Source organism: Salminus brasiliensis, chromosome 24, assembly GCF_030463535.1.
Source record: "Salminus brasiliensis chromosome 24, fSalBra1.hap2, whole genome shotgun sequence".
Taxonomy (NCBI): domain Eukaryota; kingdom Metazoa; phylum Chordata; class Actinopteri; order Characiformes; family Bryconidae; genus Salminus; species Salminus brasiliensis.
Genome location: NC_132901.1, coordinates 26,678,893 through 26,694,841, shown reverse-complemented (window position 1 = coordinate 26,694,841; position 15,949 = coordinate 26,678,893). Strand labels below are relative to the sequence as shown.

The following is a 15,949-nucleotide window of genomic DNA, read 5'->3' as shown; positions in this document are numbered from 1 at the left end:
GCTGACCTCAACGGGAATGATGGTGATGTGACATCACAACCACGATGAGTTCAGACTAGGCTGGTAGCTTCCATCTGTGAGCTGTATGGGCTGAAGAGTGAGATCTCTGGTTTGCTGAAGTACGCATTCGTGACTGTGCGTGTTTGTACGTGTGTGTGTGTGTGTGTGTGTGTATGTGTGTGTGTGTGTGTGTGTGTATATGTGTGTGATCCTCTTTGTGTGCATGAACTCACATGTGTGTAAGAATCAGAGCTTCATTGGAACACTGAGGCAAACAACACATTAGATAACCGCAAAAGCACCCGCCCACCTCCACACACACTCATACACACACACACACACACACACACGCTCTGGCTCTCCTACACTCATGCCATCACCAGGGAGAGATACGATCTGCCTTATCAAACCTCGCACCACACCCCTGTGGTCTCTGATCTGCTGCCATCACCGTGGGCCCTGTTATTGCAGCCTGCCTGTACGGTTATACGTCGCAGGGTCTCTGATATTTGATCTATAAGCCCAATCCAGTCCAGCTTGCTTGTGAGGTCTCAAAGGACACACTCATCAGACTTACTTTGGGCAGTTACACTGGGGGCCCTGAGGAGCCAGATTCACTTCATTAGAAAGTTAACTGAAGTTTAGGTTCTGTTGTGAGGTGAGTGGGACCTCCATGAGCATCCCTGACCCCCCACAAGACCTGCCCGCTGATGTTTTGGAGAAGTTCTGACCCAGTCATGTTGGACTTCAAGGCTGTAACAGGGGGGTCTATGTCTTGCCCTTGTGTTTTCTCTTCCTGGTCTGTGTCTGTGCCTGTGTTTGTTTCTTGTCTCCGCCCCTAGCCCTGCCCCATAATTAGTGTTTCCACCTGTGCCTCCTCTGTAGCCCCGCCGTCTTGATAGTCTCAGGTGTTGCTTGTTGGTCTGTGTATAAGTAGACCCTTTGATCCAGTGTTCAGTTGTCTGGTCCTGGTCGATGTTTAGTTTCTTTAGTTTCTTTAGCTTGTTGGTTCCTGTGGTGTTGTTTTTATTCTTGGTCTCCCAGTGTTTGCTTTGTCCTCCAGTTCGTGTCTCATTGTCTCCTGTTTTCCATGGTTTGGTTTTGTGTTCATTAAAGTACCTGCATTTACGTCCACCTTCACATCCAAGCTCCAAACTGTGACAAAGGCTCAGCAACAAACAGCCTATTTAACTTTATGGGGAAAAGAGACGTTGTACAATGACTGTAAAATGTAAAAATGTAGTTATTTACCACTAAAATCTAGTCCTTGTACTTGGACACTCATATTACCTTTACTTATAAAACACATATATATATATATATATATATATATATATATATATACATTTATATACAATATTATTATAGAATACATAATATCTCTAATATAATCATATATATTTTTTAAAACAATATTTGCATGTTTGTTCTGGGGTCTAAGGGACCACCTGTCTTGAAAAACTGGAATCCAGCCACCAAGCATCAAACCACTATATGGCATCAAACTGTTACAAAAGGGTTACTTGGGGTCTCCTATATACCCCAATAACCTCCCAACACGTTCCTAAAAGCACACCTGAATAAAAGTAGCCTTCGTGGCCGGTTGTGCCGCATGACATGCAAGAAAACGAGTTGAACACTTTCACAGCTGCCTAACCCTGTTTTGCAACATGCTCTGATTTAAAAGCTTTCCACCATAAAGCCATTGACCCCTTTTGACCTCTAGTCTCTGTGTGTTTGTAGATTTAGATGAGTGCACTACAGGAAGGCACACATGCAGTGCAGATCAAATCTGCTATAACACCCGAGGCTCATTCCTCTGCCAGTGTCAACCAGGCTACCAGAAGAGTGGCGACCAGTGTGTAGGTGAGTTACCTGCTAGCTCGGCCTCTCAGCGTAGTCATCCAGCTAGCACGGGTCAGGAAACGTCCACTTCACAGTGCTGTTTATACCATCTGTCCGTCTGGTGGCGGAAGGTATGAGGCAGGCCTGGGAAGTTTTTGGTTCTGGAGAGCAGATTAGCAGTTTTCCATGTTTAACACCTCATTCGTTGCTGGAAGAGCGAGGATCTACAAGATCTTAGATGTGTTCTGCAGGAGTGGTGCACCATTCAAACACTGTGCAAACAGTTCTGCAGCAAACTGCCCCGTCCATCTCGTCACAGAGATGCTCGGTAGGCTTGGAGAGGCCAGCTAGAAAACCTTTAATCTTGTTGATGATAAAATGCTGATTTAGTAACTGATTTAACAGGAAGATTAAAACTGAGGTAGGAGTCAGTCAGTACACCAAGGTTAAATGCTAGCTCTTTTTAGACTTGAGGGTAACACCACAGAAAAAGAGCTGAACTGCAGGCTTGGCCATCTGAAGTCTTAAGGCCTGTTTGGAAGCCCAATGAATATTTCCCAAATGAAGTGTCCAAATATTTGTGGACACTCCATTTTAATGAACACATTCGGCTACTATTCACAGATTGCTGACACACACAGCTTGTCTAGTCCCTGTAGAGACAGAAGCACTGCCAATAGAATAGGACTCTCTGGAGATGATAAACATGGACCTATTGGCACCTTTTTGAGCTGTGGAGCAGTGGGATAACTGTGTTAACTCTGGAGGAATGGATGCCGCTCCAAGCAGTACTTTTGGGGTGAGTTGGAGATGATGCGTTGATCGTTTAACTTCTTGCCGTTACTAAGGCTGCTCTTGTCCTGAAATCTAGTTGAAAGCCTTCTTCTCTGGACAGTAGAGACAGTCACACCAACAGAAGCAGCATCCACCCCCTTTAATAGCCTTGATTTTAGAAGAAACAGTGACTGAGCAGGTGTCCAAATACTTTTGTCTACTAATATCAGCCTGATATCATGGCCCATTGACACTGATATGCCATTAATTATACAGATGAGCTGAAATAGTTGTAGAGCTTGGGTGAATATGCAGAACTACTTAACATGTCAGCTATGCACTGGATGTGCAGTGTCAGCAGTAAGGTACGTAAAGACGTCGTAGATAAACCCTCAGTTGGACAGCTTTAGGGAACACTGTCAAGAAAACCAACTGGCTGAAAGGTCTTGTTTGTGTATGTGTGTGTGTGTGTGTGTGTGTGTAAACCTCCCCACAGACAGAGACGAGTGTCTGCAGTCACACTACTGCATGCACAGATGCGTGAACACTCCCGGCTCGTACTACTGCGAGTGTAACAGCGGCTACCAGCTTGCCAGCAACAACCACAGCTGTGTGGGTGAGTGATCGGGCCCAGCGGATGCTCTTCTGTACACAAACAGTGTGTCAGTGGAGGGTCAGCCTGTGAGAGCACGAGTGTGTGAGAAGGAGAGCCTGAGAGTGAAAGAAATGCCATGAGATTGGTATCCTGGTCCAAAGAAACCCAAATGACCCTGAGCAGCATCGTCAGACACAGGGACCGAAGCCGGTTCCTCTCCTGGAGGACGCCAGAACGTCCTCGGCCTCGGCTAAACCTGCCACACCGCTTTCAGGACATCCGTTAGTAACTCACAGCCAGGTTTTTTTCCCATCTCCAGCCTCGTTCGAGTGACCGGAGGAAGAAAAACAGAGGTGTTAAAACGTGATTGCGCTCGGCTCCGACGTAGACGCTATTGTTCCTCACAGCAGAGCTCATTGTTTTGAGCCCGTCCTCATCTCCTGTCTGTTGGCACATCGCAAGCTGTTAATCACTTCTACTTAACACCTTCCTCTCCATATCGGCTCGATAGCCCTACCCTGTTCCTCTTAGAAGTGTGGAGCTATTATCCATATAGCCATAACATTAGAACCGCTGCCAGGTGAAGCGAATTTGTCTGAATATCTGACACCGATGGCACCGGTCAGTGGGGCGGGATACATTAGCGAACGAGTGAACTGTCAGTTCTTGAAGGTGATGTATTGAGACACTGTGACGGGGCTGTGGAGTGTTGCCGGTATGCAGTGGTCAGTACTTACCAAAAGTCATTGGGGGTCATTGGGGGCCCTGGGCTCACTGATGCTCATGGAGGCCCAACCTCACAACTTACAGGACTAAAAGGATCTGCTATTACCGCCTTGGCGGTACGAGATAGCACAGGACGCCTTCATGTCTTGTCTTGGACAGGTCATAGCTGTTTTGGTGGCTCAAAGAAAATGCTGAATATGTCTTGGGGGTACGAGATACCACAGGACACCTTCAGAGGTCTTGTGGAGTCCATGTCTTGACAGGTACCTATGCAATTTTAGGCAGGTGGTTTTAATGTTATGGCTAATCAATACAATGGCGTACAATGTCTACCTTCAGTTATGCTTACTTTGTTACCGTGATCCATTGCTGTCCATGTCGTAAACCCACCAATCAGAGCAGAGCTTGTATTTTTTTGTTTCCGTGAGTCCTCTGTAACAAAGAAAATAACAGGGTGGTAAATAGTAGGCTTGTAGGACCACATCTGAGCATTTACCACGTCAAACAAAGCCAGAGTCAACCAATGCATTCAATGGCACCGTTAAGTAGAGTTTGTCTATAGGTCTGGTAATTAAGTGATTTGATTAATTGACCTTCATATCGTTTAAATGTCTAAAATCTCTCCTGATCCGACTCCTGGTCTGTTTCAGACATAAACGAGTGTCAGACCAGTCAGCCGTGTGAACATCAGTGCCACAACCTCATGGGTTCATTCATCTGCCAGTGTAACCGGGGGTATGAGCTAGCCCCGGACTCCGTCTCCTGTATAGGTGAGTACGAGCGTGCTAATCTCTGTGCAGAACAACAGCATTAGCTTAACATGCTCAGCATCGAAGTGTCACTCCTTTAAGAGCCAAATCACAGCCAGAATAAACTCCAAACCCCAGGGCTTTTGCTAGCATCCTGAGGTATTCAGCATTTGGCACTGTGCAGGAATGCATAGCTGATCGCCAGCCATGTTTTCGACCTGGGTCTAGATGTGTTTAGCGGAGTTGCTAGCATTGGCAGCTGCTGCGCTACAGTGTCCTTCTCAGCTGTATTAACATTTAATACCTGAGGTGGATATCTCCAGAGGCTCCACGACACAGGGTCATCACTTTATTTTCTCCGGCTACAAATTATTATACCACAGATGATTATTTGTTTAAAGATGTGTGATGTGCAAAGTATCCCGATACATCAGAATATTATTAAATTAGTCATTGAGGGTCATTTTTACACTAATCATTAAACTTTTTAACCTGTGTTACTCAGAGCCATTTAAAATGAAGCTTAAAATATAATTTTACAATATCACAATAATACACAATATTATCATCATCCGGGTTCTGCTATAAAGTACTAAAGGCTAACCTTCTTATATTACTTAATAACTTTAACTAATATGAGTTTTGGGTTCTATTACTATTTATATTAAGTGCATGTTTTAGGTGCTACAGCTATGAATGCTAGATACCGTTTTTGCAAAGGTACAGATATTGTGTACTAAAAGTATTAATACTTAATAAAATTTTTGGGGACCATAACTATTAATAATAAGTATAGAAATTGTGTACTACAATTATTAATGCTGGATTCAGATATATATAGGTATAGGTATTGTGTATTGTACTTATTCATGCTAGGTGTAGACATTGTGTACTAAAAGTACCATAACTAATAACATTAAGTGCTATATACCATTAATGCAAGCTACATGTTTTAAGTACTACAGCTACGAGTGATACAGATATTGGTACAGATATTGTAATTATGAGTGCTAGGTCCAGGTTTTAATATAGGGTGGACCATACGTCCTCTTTGTCCCCACCTTCTCTCCACCACTGTTGTTCTACATGTACCTGCATATACGCAGACCATTGGTCAAATTGCTTTTTAACCTTTTCATTTTTTTTGTTTTACAGAAGTATTTATTAATAAATTTTTTTATTTTATTATGAAAAAAAAAACGTTATGTAAGAGGGTGGTAAAATTACGCTTTCTGCTTTTTTCGGATTTTATTTTAAGATACATAAAACTGAAATACATGAACTGAAAGGGGATTATTTAGTAATGTTGGTTATTAATGCTAGTTTTGGTAAATGAGTAAATGTTGATGTCATGTTCATTAACAGCTGCATGATTTTACAGATAATTGACTCCTCCTCTCCTTCCCTCACCACACACATTGCCACAGTCCTACTACTTAGTACCGAAGTCCTACTTGAAGCCCAACCCAGCAACATCCTAACCACCACAGACACCGGTGATCAACCTCATTAATGCTCAGTACAGGTGTTGGATACTAATTATGCTAAGTACTGGTGTTGGAGCTGGGTTCGAGCATAAGAGTGGACCGTCAAGAGGTTACGAGACGCTCTCACAGCTGCCAGTGCTAGCAGTTGTGCTAAAAACATCTACCAGGTTGAGAAACAGGCTAACAGTCAGCTATGCATTCCTGCTCAGCGCCAAACTCTAAATACCTCATGATGCTAGCACAACCAAAAAAAAGGTTCGGCCTGGCTGAAAAGGAGTGAAACAACAATCATTTTGCTGTATTTCTGTGTAACATAATGTCCAAATGTTTGTGGACACTTCTCATAAACACATTCAGCTACTTCTAACTCACCCATTGCTGACACAGATGTGCAAATGCACACACATACACACACACAGCTTGTCTAGTTCTTGTAGAGAAACACTGCCAATAGAATAGGACTCTCTGGAGCAGATCAACATGAACCTATTGGCACCATGCTGCTGCCTAATGCCAGGCATGATATATAGAGTATAAAGCCCTGAGTGCAAGCAAATCCTCACAGCAGTGCTCCACAAGATCTAGTAGAAAGCTTCTAGCTATTAGCTTCTTCCCTGGACCTTAGAGACAGTCTCTACAACAAAAGCAGGAGAAACTCTTTTTAATGACTGAGCAGGTGTCCAAATACTTTTGTCCATATAGTGTACAGGCAGTGTTGCGCCTGTTGTGAATGAGCTCCTTCTCTGGTTTGCTGTTCAGACATCGACGAGTGCGCCTACTCCCCCTACATGTGCCAGTATGTGTGTATCAACACCCCGGGCGAATATTCCTGCACCTGCCCCGATGGATACCAGCTCCAAGGAACAAGAATGTGTCAAGGTACTGGCCTCCTCCTCCTTCTCCTCCTTCGTCTTCATTCTGGCATGAAATATGACTCTGGGCCCTGCCTTGCCCTTTTTTCCTACCTCTTTCCACCCAGTCACCCCCCTAAACACCCCCACCCCCGATTCCCCACCCAGCCTCTTCGGATCCGTATCGAGCTGGATGCTTCAGCGCCCAGGGAGATATATAACGGAACATGGGCTCGGGAATGCTCCACCGCACTGTCATGGAAAGAATGTGAGGGCCAAGGCGTACGCAAACAAGGCAGCAGTGTTTAACCCCACCAAAGCCCCCCTTTAAGGAGATTTATGTTTGTGTGTGTTTTTTTTAACCTGGGTTGTTTTTCCCTTCGCCTCGGCTTACGTGAATGACTTGGAGAGGGTCTTCTGATGAATCTCCACTGCTGTGTCAGAAATAGCTCCCCTTCAGTACGTAGGATTCTCTGATGGTGCAGAACTCTTTGGTGTGTGTGTGTGTTTATATGGGGGTGGGTGTGTATCTGCACGCCTGAGTACACTCCATGCTTGGCTGAGCTGTAAGCTTAGGGATGTCCCATGTTGTGAAGCAGCAGAACTCTCCCTACAAGCCCTCTTACGGTAACAGGGGGACCAGGGGCTTACTAAGGTTTTAATGGTAATGCTCAATGGACTGGTTTGCCAGACACAGATTTAGCCTAAGCCTAGGCTTAAAAGATTTTTTCAGTGGTCGCTCACCGTTGCCATTGCAGTGCAGTGTAGTGTCTAGTGGTGTAGGGCTTAAATCAAGCCTGGGAAGCCAGAGCTAAGCGACATTTGTTTAACATAAGGCCTGTAAACCATATAAAGCCATATAAGCCCAAGAGTTAAAGCAGCAATATGCAAGAATTGGTATGTTTTTACTCCTGGGCTCCCCCTACAGGTGGTGAGTGCAATTCAGTTTTACTCCACTGTCGTAAATGCAGATCGTGCTTTGAGCGCCCCCTCATGGACAGCTGTACACATGCATTTGTTGCTCCAGCTCCAGAAGCAGCATCTGAAGGTAGAGAAGCATGTGGGCTGAGGCGGTAGAGTAATACTACAGGATTTTACACTAATATGACTCGCAGCGTTACGCAGCCTGACAGTTCTGGAGAGAGGTTCTCCTCCTGCAGCTCCACTAAAGTACCATAGTGCAGTAGCAGCGTTCCGGACTGGAGGAGAAATGAGGGGGCGCTATTCTCCCTGTTACAAAGTGAATTACATTGTTAAAAAGGAGTTACACTCCCCACTTATAGGGGGGAGCAGAGAGCAAAAATCGAAATTCTTACATATTGCTGTTTTAAATAATTTCCCCCTAAAATTAAGGTGACAGATAGGTTAATATCAATGCATTGTTTATTTTTTAAAGGCTTATCAATCACTAAGGTGTGTTACTCAGTAACTACAGGGTCTCCTATAGAAACCGGTGGGGCTATTCTTTCATATTCTTCATTTAGTAATAACACTCTCATCCCGTCGGCTTACCATAGGCTGTTTAAGGGGTTAATGAGTGTGTACCGTATATCTCATCCACATCCAAGCCAAGAACATTAGGAACTTTCACTTTCTACCAGAATAATAGACTTTGTTGACTCTGTAGAATGACACTGTGACGTTAGTCCAGGTTGTTAGGGTAGGTTAATACAGTTTGTGTAATATATGAACTCCCTTTGAGCAAAGGTTTACACAGATTTCCTTATTGCTTCCTTTTTTTTTTCCCGCAGACATTAACGAGTGTGAAACAGGCCACGAATGCAGCGAGGAGGAGATGTGTTGGAACTATTATGGAGGCTACCGGTGCTACCCCCGAAACCCCTGCCAGGAACCGTATGTGCGCACCTCGGAAAAGTGAGTCCATCTGGCAGCGCCCTTAAAACCAGATGTGTCTGTAAAGGGCAAGTTTTTCATGTGCTGTGACAACCTGCCCTCTCTGGCAAGAGGGAAAGGAGCCCTGCTGCTGCCTCTCTGAGTGTGCTTTGAACAGTTTGTACACCCTGACTGAACTGACCTATCTTTTATTGTTTTGATTTGTGATGAGATGAGAGTTTTTCATCATAGAGGTCCTTTAAAACGCTCTCTCTCTCTTCCAGTCGGTGTGTCTGCCCATCCACCAGTAACTGTCGTGGAATTCCACAGTCCGTCGTTTACAAGTACATGAGCATTCACTCGGATCGCACCGTACCGGCAGACATCTTCCAGATCCAAGCCACCAACATCTACCCCAACACGCACAACACCTTCAGGATCAAAGCCGGCAATGAGGGAGGAGACTTCTTCCTAAGGGTGGGTAATAGTACTGTTACAAAGCAGTTCATGATAGTGGTCTACTTCACAAACCTACATTGTTAAAAGTATAAGATACCTGAGGAACCTTTATGGGTTCTTCAGTTTGAAACTGTGGAGGAACCTCTTAAGGAACCTTTTCTTTTAAAATAATTTTCTTGAAGGTTCCTCAAAGCATATTAAGTGGTCCCTCCACAGTTTCAAACTGAAGAACCCCTAAAAGTTCCTCAAGGATCTTCTACTTTTAACAGTTTAAGTCTAAAACTACTGCAGTCAGCAATGTGGAAAGGTCATTTTTACATATAAACTACTGTACAAGGTATAGACTCCTGAAAAACCTCCTGTGACGTAAAGCTGTCGATCTGGGCGGCAGGTTGGTTTCCTAAAAAGACACTAATATTGTACATAAATACAAACAAACAAACAATCAATACATTAATCAATACAAAAAGTCCATAAAATCCCAAATCCATAGTTTATGCAGTCAGAACTTCATTAGAGTAAATTAGGTGTGAAGAGGGGGGGGGGTTAATAAATCCAAGCTACTAAAGCATTACACAAAATTGAGTTGAATTTCATCATATCAGCATTTTAGTAAAAATAACATACTTCCGATGGAGTCCTCAGCTATGTTGTAATAGTTTACTGAAGCTTCCTTTCCTGTCTGCTTTCCTTGGTTTTGCCTGATCTGTAGCCCATTTGGATCCACAGGCTCCAAGAACCACCCTTTAGGCCTACACGTAATGGCTCTGACTGAAATGGCTAGTAATTAGGACACTATTAAGCATGTCAGTCATTTTTCTCTGAGTGTTCGAATCATATCAAGTGGATTTCCCACAATGCACTCCTGATTTGTCATAAACATTGTAGCTCAATGCATTGTGAGCGGCATTAGTAAGCAACAGACAGTGGAATGAAAGGAGTCGACGTTAAAAGTCGTTATAAGTTAAAAGTTATATAAAGAACAACAAATAATTAAGTTAAGTTAAAAATAACGTTAAAATAATAACATTAACGTTAAAAGTTTTATTTAAGTGACAGATACAAGCAACAGCACATTGCAAATTTTAGATATTTGCCCTTGTAATTTGTGAGTGGGGGCTCATGGTCTTTGCCATCAGCAGCCAGAGTCGGATAGAGCACAATCGTCCGTGCTCTCTCCGGCCATGCTGGCCAGCATAGGAGTCTATTAGCTGGTGGGGTGGAGCTGGGGACCTGGCAAACGTGTCGACTGCCCAGCGATGCAGCATTGTTGGCAGTTAGAAAATATGTGGTGGCTGGCTTAACATACCGGAGCTACCGGAGGAGTCCATAGCCTCCTAGTGTAGAGAGCATTGCTAATGTTAGGGGGGGGGGATATAAAGATGGGGGGTATTTTTTTATTCTTTTGATTTAGATGCAATAAGATAATTAACATTTTAATGGTATTTATTTTTTTTATTCGTTGCTTTTATTGTTTCTGTATGTTTTTGTTGGTATTATTACAAATGTTTATAAAGAGCCCCTCTGTATCTATAACTTAACTACTGCAAAGGGAACAGCATTCATAGTTAATCACTTCAGCACTGATTGATTCAGTTCTCCCTTTAACTTGACCACATTGCCTCTTGCAGCGCTCCAGTAACGTCAGTGCGATGTTGGTGATGACCAAGTCCCTCTCTGGCCCTCTGGAGATAATCGTGGACCTTGAGATGATCACTCAGCACACCACCACAAACTATCGCACCAGCTCGTTATTACGGCTCACCATCGTCGTAGGACCCTACGCCTTCTAATGCCCCCCAACTCCCCCCATCACAGCTGCTTTACACATTTTAAACATATCCAGTACGCTACGTTCTAGCTCCCCAGTGCAGCAATGGCGACACATTAAGTGCTTGATCGGGTGCGAATTGAGAGTCTTTGCTGTATATTCATGATGAAATCCAGAGACAGCTATAGTTGAACCTTCCCAAAAAGGCTGCTTTTGGAACATCTAAAACGTTCTGGAAGGGGCTCACATCCAATGTAGAACCATGTAGAACCAAAACAAAAGTCTTACAAACTTGTTTACTTCCATAGTCTTAATGGTGGAAGTGTGTGTTTGAGTGTTTGAGAGGTCCAGGACAGGATAGAGTGTAAGATCTGAAGAAGGACAGTTATGAATCTCACTGTACAAGAATGTGGGACATGAGAGTATTGGGAGGGGACAGGGACTGATGTTGCAGTTGAGTCCTTAATAGGTAATAGCATCTTATTTTACATTGACAGATGATTTTTGGGCTTTAGAACTGAAAATAACCATAATACTCATTTGGGCTACTCACAGTGTCATAGACATACAACATACAGACCAAAGCACTGGTTGACTCTTATTCAAATATTGGCACCATGGCATACACATCTCCTGCTTTCAGATGCTTTTCAGCAGTGGCGTAACTATACTCCTTTAAAAAAACCTCTATATAGTACTGAAAACGGGTTATTTGACTCAAAGCAGTAGTGGACCCTTTTTTGTGTGTCTAGAACCATTTTAGAAGGTTCTTTAGAGGGTTTTACATTGTTTGCCTCGTAACAATTTTAAGCATACATGATTACTTAATCCTTCTAATGGTCTTGTATAGATCCATTGCCTTTAGTTAGCCTTTTTAGCCCTATTTCTTATTCAGATGAAACTATTGGAGCATATTAGCATATTTTGTGGCGTCCCACAAGGTTCTATTATAGGACCTATGAAACTGATGTTAATAACTACAACAGTGTGAACAGATGTGAGCTGAATCGTCTAAGGGGTTAAGAATAACCCTTGAAGATCATATTTTAAGGGTGTAGGATCTTATGGGCCTCAGTGCACAAAATAAACACCCCCATACAATCTTAAATATTTTAATTATTTGCGGTTGTCTTAAATAAGGTGTTGTTCCAGTGGAATACTCCTCCACCCATTAGCATCTCCCAGATTAGATTAGACAATATTCAATATTTGTGCATCATCATATTTGACCAAATAATCCCTCACAGTGTGACGTACATATGTTGATTAAAAACATATTTTAATAAACTATTAAAATTTTGTGTTAATTAGATCCTTTAAGGTGGTAAATATATATATATGTCATGTTGCAGGTTGTGAAGAATCTGTTTGTTGCCTTGGATGAGATGCTTTATGAATAAGAGGGAGAAAAGCAGACGTCAGGGCTGTCATGTAGTGCAGAGGTAGGTCATTGAGTCTCTCTGTGTACTAATGTGGCAGTCTCTACACAAGGGTCCCAATAAAGATGCAGGCCCCTAGGGCCCCTCCTGCCCACCTAGTCGTTACACCACCAGCTTTGAGGTATTAGTAAGCAGGAAATGAATGAATAGGAAATCCATGCACATCTCCTGTTGAAGGCTGATTCCACCAAGTTCTGCATAATTCAGTCAATCGGATGTAAATAGAGTCATTCAGAAAGGTTTGCCGTGAAATGGTTCAGTGAAGGTAAAACAGTGGTGGTGAATGGAACCAGACTGCGGTTGCCATGACTACAACACAGATATGACCACTTCTGATGGTTATATGGAATGGTGATGATGGTAAAATAGTGGTAAATATGAAACTATTGGAATTCCTTAGGTACTATTTTACACCTTATGTGTAACTTTATGTCCTGTATATGTCTAAAAATACATTTTAGGCCAAATTCTTCTCTAAACTATTATAAAACAACCATGAAATGTTAACAAAACCACTACAGGTAGGTTTTATCCAGGTTTAGGCTAATTTTCAAAGAATTTGTACTACTGTAGTTTTAAGTCTAGTTTTCTGAATCAATATCAATCAATATTTGACACCATAAACTTATTTATAACCCTAATTAGCCAGAATGGGACAGTGCGCGGTCCCATTCTGTGATCTTTTGGCTAGCCGTCAATCATGCAGCTTGATTTAGGGTGTGTCGGTGTGTCTTTGCTATGGTAACTACGGGAAAAGTTAGCCTTGCTCTGGCCAAAAAAGCGGAAAAGTCATGTACTAAGTCTCTTAATTAATCATGGGTGTGTTTGTTTTGGGCGTAACATGCAGTAATAAACCAATCAGTGCGTCTCTCGCCATCCCTTTAAGAGCCAGGTGCGGTCTGTCTGACCTTGGCGGGTTGCTATTTCATTGGTGTAAAGCGTGGGGGGGTGTACGAGCGTCAGGCTGCACGCACCTGTGTTGACAATTCACTGCCGAGATAGCAACGAACCTCTGACTGTTGACGAACGTCTGACTAGGCTGTTTTCAGTCAGTGGAGCTCCTCCTGTGTTTTCCGTTGCCAAAGTACACAGCAATACTGCAGAAACTGACCTGAACACCCCTCATTTCGAGACCACCACACCCATCAGTGAAGATATATTCACAGGAAGGAGTACATGGACTGTAAGTGGGGTGTAAGATAGCGATGATGGGGCCCGATAAGCCATTCTGGTTCTATTCACCTGCACTGTTTTTCTAATCATGTCCCTCTCAGTGACTCTCTTAATTAATGGAGAATTAGATTTGCAGATATTCTATAGGATTTACCCATTAGCTGCACTGTATTCACCTGAAACACCTCCTTAGCGCCCCCTATCTATTTCAGCGACTTTCCGCTTCAGTACGGACCAGGGCGTTGTCAGGCATCGGGATTAATAAGGTGAAGTCATGTTTTCTGAGGTATTTTCAAATCTACAGAAGTGCTCTTTCGCCATGGCGTGATGAAAGGGTTCGACGGAGCTGTTTATGTGGTTGGATGATGCCACTTTAATAAACCCAGATTAGTTTCCTATTCATCTGAGCGCCGCTCTGTAACTACTCTCAGTGGTAACGGGGCCCAAGAACAAAAACCAGCCAGGAAATGATGGCAGTGCCACAGCCTGGCAGAGCTTATGAGTATTTCACACAAATGGACTGAATGGGCTAATGCAGTGGAAAGCATTTGATATTGGTTCCAGTGGGGGTTCCCTGGAAGAACCACTGCTTGTGTTCCCAGTCCAAGACGTGAAACACTGCCAAGCGTCACTGCATGTACTCACAACATTTCTATTGATGAATTCGGCCTAGTGCAGCCATCTCCCACGCTAAAGCAAGACCGCTATTGTTTTACAGCTGTGTTACAACTCGCTATATATGTACAGCTCTGATGAAGTGGAAATAACATACAGCAAGTAGCTCTGCAAGTTCTCCTTTCACTTCACACTTCATCATAGCTACTGGTCTTCAGTCCTAAGCTGGACACAACAGACACATTCTGTTTAATCGAACTACTGTAGACTACATGTAGTTCCACAGTCTAATCAGTGCCTTATATATGAATACAGTAATAACTGCAATAGCTGCACATGTGTATATTCTCAGTGCCATTCAGTTTAAAAAGCTCTATGCAGTTGAAGATCTTGAGATGCTCACTTATTTAAAACTTGTTTCCTACATAATCCTAAATGTTTTGTACTCTGAAGCAGGAGAAGGTTGTTGTAAAGAAAATAAAGATTATATTTAAGATCAATGAAATGTTTTTTTTTTTTGTTTTTTTTTCTAATTATATTAAATGATTGTAATTTTACATGTCATACGGTTTCTTTACAGTGCTGTTTAAAGTGAAACTCAGCTACTTTTAGTTGCACCCATTGCTGATACAGATGTACACACATGTACACAAATGTACACACACACACAGCTTGTCCAGTCCCCATAGAGAAGTACTGCCAATAGAATAGGACTCTCTGGAGCAGATAAACTACATGAACCTAGTGGCACCATGCTGCCTAATGCCAGGTGTGGGCTAGTAGAGGGGTATAAAGCCCTCCAGCATTGAGCTGTGGAGCAGTGGAAGAACTGTGTTCTCTGGATAATGGTTGGTGCTCCATCCAATACTTTTAGGATGAGGTGGGGTGGGAATCATCCAACATCCTGACCTCACAAGCGCTGCTCTTGTTGCTGAATGCAATCAAATTCTCACAGCAACACTCCTATGAAATCTAGTAAAAAGTCTTCTTCCCTGGACAGCAAAGACAGTCAGTCAAACAAAAGCAGGATGATCTTTTTTGTAATACCCTTGATTTTAGAAGAAACCATGAATGAGCAGGTGTCCCAATACTTTTGTCAATTTACTGTGTAACCATTTTATTTACTCTCCAAAGTGAATATCGAACTAGACATGTGTTGTGAGTTATTTTTAGTGATGTTAACAATGGTTAAATAGTGGTAAACCCTTTAGGACTACTTTGTCTTGCGCCCTATATGTAGCTTTCTGTCTTGAATAACTGAATAAAAACTCATTTTAGGCCACAATCTTCTCAAAATGATCAGAAAACCATGCCTCAGGTATCTTACAGAGTCATAAAACACTTCAAATCTCTAATTCCATTAAAAACCACTGTCAACAGTTCTGAATCTGTACAGCAGAAAACAGAGATTTGTATAAATGGACATGTATGAAAGTTAAGGTTGATTATTATTCCTTTATTATTTGCATATATTCATGTATCGTTGGATTTCTCAACTCATTGCTGGAACTGTGCTCAAAGCTGAGCTTCAAATTCTAAAACTGAATCTCAGACAAAGATTTCTGTCACAACCAGGTTGCCAACATGCTCGAGCAGCTTATGGCCTGCAGAAGACTGTACATGCTCTGACAT

General features: G+C 42.7%; 1 protein-coding gene across 3 annotated transcripts in view; it reads left to right on the top strand.

Annotated features, from left to right (window-relative positions):
* Positions 1–14,822, top strand: part of efemp1 (EGF containing fibulin extracellular matrix protein 1) — a 47,375-nt gene extending 32,553 nt beyond the window's left edge. Inside the window, exons 4-10 of one of the 3 annotated variants that reach the window (XM_072669974.1) lie at positions 1,744–1,866; positions 3,116–3,235; positions 4,591–4,710; positions 6,936–7,055; positions 8,779–8,902; positions 9,145–9,337; positions 10,951–14,822. In XM_072669974.1, the coding sequence (XP_072526075.1) occupies positions 1,744–1,866; positions 3,116–3,235; positions 4,591–4,710; positions 6,936–7,055; positions 8,779–8,902; positions 9,145–9,337; positions 10,951–11,112 (962 nt within the window). In that variant the 3' untranslated portion in view covers positions 11,113–14,822. The remainder of the gene's footprint in view (positions 1–1,743; positions 1,867–3,115; positions 3,236–4,590; positions 4,711–6,935; positions 7,056–8,778; positions 8,903–9,144; positions 9,338–10,950) is intronic. The other 2 variants (XM_072669975.1, XM_072669977.1) reach the window with 2 other exon arrangements.
* Positions 14,823–15,949: the final 1,127 nt, after the last annotated feature.